The sequence below is a fragment of the Adiantum capillus-veneris genome, chromosome 15 (assembly GCF_014529385.1).
Source record: "Adiantum capillus-veneris isolate H3 chromosome 15, ASM1452938v2, whole genome shotgun sequence".
In the NCBI taxonomy this organism is placed as follows: domain Eukaryota; kingdom Viridiplantae; phylum Streptophyta; class Polypodiopsida; order Polypodiales; family Pteridaceae; genus Adiantum; species Adiantum capillus-veneris.
Genome location: NC_140945.1, coordinates 103342161 through 103350122, shown reverse-complemented (window position 1 = coordinate 103350122; position 7962 = coordinate 103342161). Strand labels below are relative to the sequence as shown.

The window sequence follows — 7962 nt, the reverse complement described above, 5'->3', positions numbered from 1 at the left end:
TTTGGGTGTTGGACAAGACATTGCCAACACTATCTACACTGACAGTCAGAGCGCATTGGCAGTTGCAAGGAACCCGGTTTTTCATGCTCACACAAAGCACATTGAGGTGCATTACCACTATGTCAGGGAGAGGCTCTCAACAGGAAAGATCAGCTTGGCTTATGTGCCAACATAGGACAACCTTGAAGATCTTTTCACAAAAGGCATTGTCTCCTGAGGAGTTTGAAGCTTTCTGCAAAGCTTTGGGCTTACTTCCCTTTGTGGACTGATCATGTCCTCACGGCTTACTCCCCTTTGTGGACTAATCATGTCCTCACCGCATGGCACTTCCCTTTACTCATGTGCCAGCTCTCGTTCACCGCATCACTCCAGGGGGGATTTATTACCATATACATGAGGTAGTGATGTGTGTGAACACACTTAGGACCACCGAGGCATTTTTTCCCTCTTTAGGAGGTTATTTTCCTGTGCTTTGTATATACGCCCATTCATTTTAGGGCTATCTATCTTTCCATTGCACACTAAGTAATACACACTCTGTTGTGTGCCTTGAGTTTCCTTTATCTTCTCCAAGTTGTGTGTATTTTCCTGCAACCCTAATTCCAACAACAACAACGTTGCAAATAAAATCATGGGAGAGTACCTTACCACCCTTGCAACTAGATGAAATGCCTAGGGCGGTAAAAAACTATTGGTCAAAGTCTTCACCCATAACAACTTGGAACAACTGGATTCAAAAGGAGATGGCATCATTTCAAAAGGTATGATCTACCCAAGGAAGGGGAGAGTGTTTGCTGACATCCATCATTCACTTGCTCCCCTCTTAACCTTCCTCCCTGACCTCTTAATTTCCTAATCTTAGAGAATGTATATATAAAGCCTTATACTCATAAAAACAGAAATAAAAAAGTAAAAGAGCAAGAGCCACCAAACAACAATTTAGAAACCTACAAGTTCTATATATGAGACAAAATCATAAAAACACATTATGCACAAGGACACGACCTTTTGATACGACCCTTATAATATTTGCACTCTAAACATCATCTATTTGTGTGTACATACATGGTTAGTACGCTAGAGTCATCCACTCCTATCTTGGGTGAGAGGTATCCTCTTTACTTTTCACAAGTGTTTCACATAGTCTACCCGTTGCTTGCATGTGAATGGGATTTGGTAGATACGCTAGCATGTGACAGGAATTTCGCGGAGTTAGAATGGCTGATACGTCTCTTGACCACGACTGATCCATGCTTAGTAAAGGACGTTGATGGGGCTCGGTCAAACACACCCAATTCACAATCCTCACTCTCTTTTCCATAGCTCAAATGCACACAGTGGCTGGCTGTTTGAGAAGAAAAACCCTCCAAAAAAAACACACTCTTGAGCGCACATAGATAGGAGTTTCTCTCTCTCTCTCTCTCTCTCTCTCTCTCTCTCTATATATATATATATCTATATATATATATATATATATATATATCTATATATATATATATATATATATATATATATATATGCACACACGCACCCAGTCCAGAGCCACAAGCTACCACAGGTGACTTGCATGAGATGAAAAGGAAAAGAATATTGAACTCGAACAATCAAGAACCACTATAGATATTGGCTACATAAAGAAAACCATGGGTACAATGATGGTGGTGGTAAGCATGCCTAGTAGCCCTTACACTTCTTTGCTTTTGAAATATCTCAATCCCTTTGGGGCTCATGTCTTCTGATTCTTGACCTTGGTGATGGATTACCCTTCCAATATTGAGCTCCCAAACTTCCTCTCCTGAGCGCGTTGCCTCCCCTCTTTGCTCCTTGCCAGCTTCACCACCCCTTGAGACAGCGCCTTTCCTTCTTTTCTCTAGCGCCACCCTCCACCAACCTACAGCTCATGCTTCCCTGGGCCACCCAATGCCAGCTCCAACTGATCCTTTGCAGGTCACCCTTCTCATGTAGCTTCTTCTTGTGAAGCCGCCCTCTATAGCCCTCTCAAGGATCTCCTTAAGTTCTGAATGGTCTCCCTACAACTCGTCCACCTCTTGCTTGGCTCCTCCTGGTTGTAGGCTTTTGCAACCGACACCCACACGAGCTGCACCTAATTGAGCCTGATTAGACCGCCTATTGTACCAGCTAGTAAGCTCGTTACTTCAAAACCTTTCCTTCGCAGCACTATCACGGCCCCATAGGCCGCTCCCCTCTTGCTTCAGAATGCATGGCCCCTCTCCTTCCTGCTGCTATGAGAGCCTTGATTGCTCCCTTCTCTTTTCCAGGGTACTCTTGAGGGTCCCCTCCTTTTCTCTCAGCTCGTGAGCTTTCTTTTCTTGAGCTCCCCCTTCAGCTGCTCTCCTTGCCCTATCGATGCCACACTCCTTCATATGTGCATCTCTTGAGGCTTACGTACCTGCCTTAGCTCAAACCCCCATGATGGTCACCATCCCTTCAACTCATGGAGCACCCTGCAACCCTGCGCCGTTATGGGCAGCCCATCAAATGGCACCCTCGTTCTCTCTTCTTCGACCCCTGCAACTCGCCCGCCCACACCCTCCTTTTTTATTGCTCTGCAAGTGGGAGCTTGCTTAGCATGGCTTCCACATGCGGCCACGTCGCCCTTCGCTTCACACACCTTGCTGGCGGCGGCTCCACTTGCAATGCCATGCTTGCTATGATTGCAGGCGACTCCTAAAATCCATTTTTTAATCTCCTTTTTTTGTTTAATGAAGGCTGCATCTATACTAGTTCCTACAGATTCTGCTACCGAAGATGCCTCTCCACGGCCACACCCAAACTCTGGAACCTGATGCACCTCCGCATGCTGTTGATCATGGCAAGGCTTCCCACCCTCTTGCTTTGGCGAACCGGATTCTAAAACTTCCTGGATACACTATCTGGATATAGACCATCCACTTCACTATCTTGGTCTCCTGCAATATGCACTCCATCGAGTACTACATCCCAAAGCCTGCTAGAGATCCCAAAATCTTCAGGACTATCTGAGCTTCTACCACTACCATTGTCCTCAGATTCACTCATATATCCATTATCGATAGATGTTGATGATTCTCCATCATCAAAGACCGCCCTTGCTTTGATGGTCCCATAAATCTCTATTGATCTTCCATGCGGCTCCACGAAGTCCTTGCCACACATAATATGCCTTTTCTTCACTGTGCTAATCTGCAACTCCTCCATCTCTAGCTCCACCAGCCATAATATCCAAGGTCAAATCCTTTGCCATGATGCTCCGCTAAACCATTGTCTATCTTGGCATACGCCATGTGCATCCACTTGGCGGCTTTAAGGCTTCAGCATAGTTGAAATTCTCTTGGGAATTTCCCTTCAAGACTGATTTGGGAGCTTCACAACGCTAAAAAAACCACGTTCCCAAGCACGATCGCCAAAAGATGATGGGGCTCAGGCAAACACACCTCAGACACAATCCTCACTCTCTTTCCTGTAGCTCTAATGCACACAGTGTCCAGCTGTTTGACAAGAAAAACCCTCCAGAAAAAAAAACACTCTTGAGCGCACACAGATGGGAGTTTCTCTCTCTCTCTCTCTCTCTCTCTCTCTCTCTCTCTCTATGCACACACGCACCCAGGCCGGAGCCACAAGCTACCACGGACGACTTGCATGAGATGAAAAGGTAAAGAAGATTGAACTCGAACAATCAAGAACCACTATAGACATTGGCTACATAAAGAAAACCATGGGTACAATGATGGCGGTGGTAAGCATGCGTCGTAGCCCTTACACTTCTTTGCTTTTGAACTATCTCAATCCCTTTGGGGCTCATCTCTTCTGATTCTTCACTTTGGTGACCAATATTGAGCTCCCACACTTCCCCTCTTTGCTCCTTGCCGGCTTCACAACCCCTTGAGACAACGCCCCCTCCTTTTCTCTAGCGCCACCCTCCACCAACCTGCAGCTCATGCTTCCCTCGGCCACCCAAAGCGGGCTCCGCTGATCCTTTGCAGGTCACCCTTCTCATGTAGCTTCTTCTAGTGGAGCCGCCCTCTCAAGGCTCTCCTTAAGTTCCGAATGGTCACCCTACAACTTGTACACCTCTTGCTCAACTGATCATCCTGGCCGTAGCCTTCTGCAACCGACACCCACACGAGCTGCACCTCCTTTTGCACCTAGTTGAGCCTGATCAGACCGCCTGCTGTACCAGCTAGTAAGCTCGTTAATTTAAAACCTTTACTTCTCGGCGCTATCACGGCCCCATAGGCCGCTCCCCTCTTGCTGCAGAATGGACTGCCCCTCTCCTTCCTATTTGCTATCAGAGCCGTGATTGCCCCCTTCTCTTTTCCAGGGTACTCTTGAGGGTCCCCTCCGTTTCTCTCAGCTCATGAGCTTGCTTTTTTTTAGCTCCCCCTTCAGCTGCTCTCCTTGGCCTATCGATGCGACACTCCTTCACATGTGCTCTCTTGAGGCTTATGTAGCGCCTGCCTTGGCTCAAACCCCCGTGATGGTCACCAACCATTCCACTCAAGGAGCACCCTGCAACCCCGCGCCGTTATGGGCAGCCCATCAGATGGCGCCCTGCTTCTCTCACAGCCGCGTCGCCTTTCGCTTCACGCCCCCTGCTAGCGGCGGCTCCACTTGCAATGCCATGGTTGCTATGATTGCAGGCGACTCCTAAAATCCATCCAAAATTGACTTTATCAACTCACGTTAAAAAGACGCTAGCGCCTCCCTTTAAGATTCCCTCCAGCCACAGGTTCCCCTACGACTACCTTTTTTATCGCCCTTTTTTGTTTAATGAAGGCTTGATTCCCACCAGGTCTTTCTTGCCCAACTTCAAACTTTGGTAAGGAGACCACATTCACCAAAGGATCGCCAAGAGCGGTTACAACAATCTCGTCCACTCGCTCCGCCTCCAAATATTATAGAAGTACAAGAAACATATTCACAAACTTCAAAGCCACACGCACTAGCGGATTCAGGACTGCCAATCATCTTTGGAGGAGACCAGGCACATGATCTAACCCTTGGAGCCCCAATCTGGATGCTATAAGGCTTATGCAAAGTTAACTTTGAGCACGCTCTATCATTCATCAAACATTGAAAATGAGCTTCAGGTTGGGGCTTTAGAAGAGGAGAGAGCACTTTTGAGCTTTCATGTCACCAATAAGATTGTAGCCCTCGATGGAAGCATTACCATCTTGGCAATCGCTCAATTGTAGGCTAAAAATGATCTTCCCGACTGCCATGTTTAACACTCAGAGAACCATCCCGAGCATGCTCAACCTTTGAGGCTTCCAATCAAATGCACCTTGAAGCTACTTTTATACTTGCATGGAGACTACATATGTAGCCAAGCATAAGATTGTCTAGCTCTCATATGCACTAGCTAACAAAAACCTAGGAGCCATCATCTTTTCCCAACCCTCTAGTTGAGCATTCATGCTCAACAAAACACCATTTGTGAGCTAAAAGCCTGATAAAAAAACATGGTCCAAACTGACTTTGCTTGAAGACAAAAATCTGTACAAAGCTATGTACAAAACCAGTCAAACTCATCCCATCATGGAGACCCTCCTGGATCAAAGGTAAAGCTCTCAGCCTCCCATCCTAAAGACCAACTCACACCTGGATCCCAAACAATAGGCATACGCTTTCCAGAAATGCAGCTGCAAAGAACAAGCCCACAACGGAAGCATCGTTGTACAGAAGACTTGCCCTTCGCCATCACTTCATGAGCTGTAGCTGCCATGTCATTACCAGTCCATCCAAAAGCATCATCACCATGAAAGCATAGATCCTTAAATGCCCAAGAACCTATCTGTGGACCAACACAAGCAGAAATGCACTCCAAAGCTTGGAAAGCACTTGTCACACCATCATGATCAACAACGCGAACCTTCATGAGGCACTGAAAAGCATACATCCCTTCAAAGAGGTATACTAAGCCCTTAAAGGTATTAGAGGCATTTGCACAAGCCAAAAACTCCCTCGGAACACTTGTGACCATCTCAAGAGGCACTTCTTCATCAAGCACATGATCTAGCCTTACTCACAAGTAACGTCTTCCAACGTATCAGTATCAAAGGGAGAAGATGGAGGTTCATAATCACCCTCTTCTGATAAGAGACTATAAAAGAAACCCATATCATCATCTCCATCATCAAAAGAACTCCCTACTTGCACCATATCCTTACACATACTGCCGCCATCCCATGTGGGCATAATCTCCTCGCCATTAAGCACGTTCAGAGCTTCTAAATGTGCAATAGGAGCGACCAAGTCGTCATCGGCAAGGCCATGCGTTGAAACTTCATCCTCCTCAGCAGAGGCTTCTTCTGCTACTAGCTCAAGCTCTATCACCACCTGCTCTTGGACATTGGACGATTGCCCAACCCCCTGCTTTGGCAGAGCTTCTATCAACTTGCAGACCACTACTACCTCTTCTGAGGCACCTGCTCACTCGTCACATCATTAACCAAGCAAGACATGAATTCAGCCCATACCTTCTCAGACTCCAAGTCGGCATCACCATTACGCAGAGGGAAAATTTCTTGGTTCTTGACACATGATGGCCTGCACTCCAAGGCTGCATCTCTACCAGTTCCTATAGAGTCTTCTACCGAAGACACCTCTCCACGGCCACACCCACACTCTGGAACCTGATGCACCTCCGCATGTTGTTAATTGCTCTTTCAATATTGAGCTCCCACACTTCCTCTCCTGAGAGGCGGGCTGCCTCCCCTCTTTGCTCCTTGCCAGCTTCACCACCCCTTCAGACAACGCCCCCTCCTTCTTTTCTGTAGCGCCACCCTCCACCAACCTGCAGCTCATGCTTCCCTCGACCACCCAAAGCCGGCTCCAGCTGATCTTTTGTAGGTCATCCTTCTCATGTAGCTTCTTCTTGTGAAGCCGCCCTCTGTAGCCCTCTCAAGGGTCTCCCTACAACTCGTCCACCTCTTGCTTGGCTCCCACACTTCCTCTCCTGAGAGGCGGGCTGCCTCCCCTCTTTGCTCCTTGCCAGCTTCACCACCCCTTAAGACAACGCCCCCTCCTTCTTTTCTGTAGCGCCACCCTCCACCAACCTGCAGCTCATGCTTCCCTCGACCACCCAAAGCCGGCTCCAGCTGATCTTTTGTAGGTCATCCTTCTCATGTAGCTTCTTCTTGTGAAGCCGCCCTCTGCAGCCCTCTCAAGGGTCTCCCTGCAACCGACACCCACACAAGTTGCACCTAATTGAGCCCAATCAGACCGTCTATTGTACCAGCTACCTTTCCTTCTAGGTGCTATCACGACCCTATAGGCCGCTCCCCTCTTTCTTCAGAATGGATTGCCCCTCTCCTTCCTAAGCCTACGGCTATCGAAGCCTTGATCGCCCCCTTCTCTTTTCCAGGGTACTCTTGAGGGTCCCCTCCTTTTCTCTCAGCTCGTGAGGTTGCTTTTTTTCAGCTCCCCCTTCAGCTGCTCTCGTGGCCTATCGATGCGACACTCCTTCACATGTGCTCTCTTGAGGCTTATGTAGCTACCTTGGCTCATACCCCCGTGATGGTCACCAACCATTGTTGGAATTAGGGTTGCAGAGAAACACACACACAGCTTAGAGGAGACGAAGGAAGCTCAAGGCACACAAATGAGTGTGTGTTACTTAGTGTGCAATAGAAAGATAGATAGCCATAGAGTGATGGGCATATATACAACGCACGGGGAAAAAACCTCCTAAAGAGGAAAAAAATGCCTTGGTGGTCCTAGTGTGTTCACACATCACTACCACATGTATATGGTAACAAATCCCCCTTGGAGTGATGCGGTGAATGAGAGCTGGCACATGAGTAAAGGGAAGTGCCATACCCTAAGGACATGATCAGTCCATAGAGGGAAGTAAGAGCAAAGCTTTGCAGAAAGCTTCAAGCTTCTCACGAGACAATGCCTTTGTGAAAAGATCTGCAAGTCCTATGTTGGCACATAAGCCAAGCTGATCTCTTTTGCTGA

The 7962-nt window shown here is 47.6% G+C and overlaps 1 protein-coding gene across 1 annotated transcript; it reads right to left on the bottom strand.

Moving 5' to 3' along the window:
- Positions 1 to 5463: 5463 nt before the first annotated feature.
- Positions 5464 to 7540, bottom strand: LOC147441200 (uncharacterized). The gene has a single exon (XM_086482888.1). The coding sequence runs from the start codon at positions 5981 to 5983 to the stop codon at positions 5537 to 5539; it is 447 nt and encodes a 148-aa protein (XP_086339014.1). The 5' UTR covers positions 5984 to 7540; the 3' UTR covers positions 5464 to 5536.
- Positions 7541 to 7962: the final 422 nt, after the last annotated feature.

Excerpts from the sequence above, each read along its gene's own strand:
- LOC147441200 (XM_086482888.1), bottom strand. The coding sequence starts at position 5,983 with ATGGTCACAAGTGTTCCGAGGGAGTTTTTGGCTTGTGCAAATGCCTCT.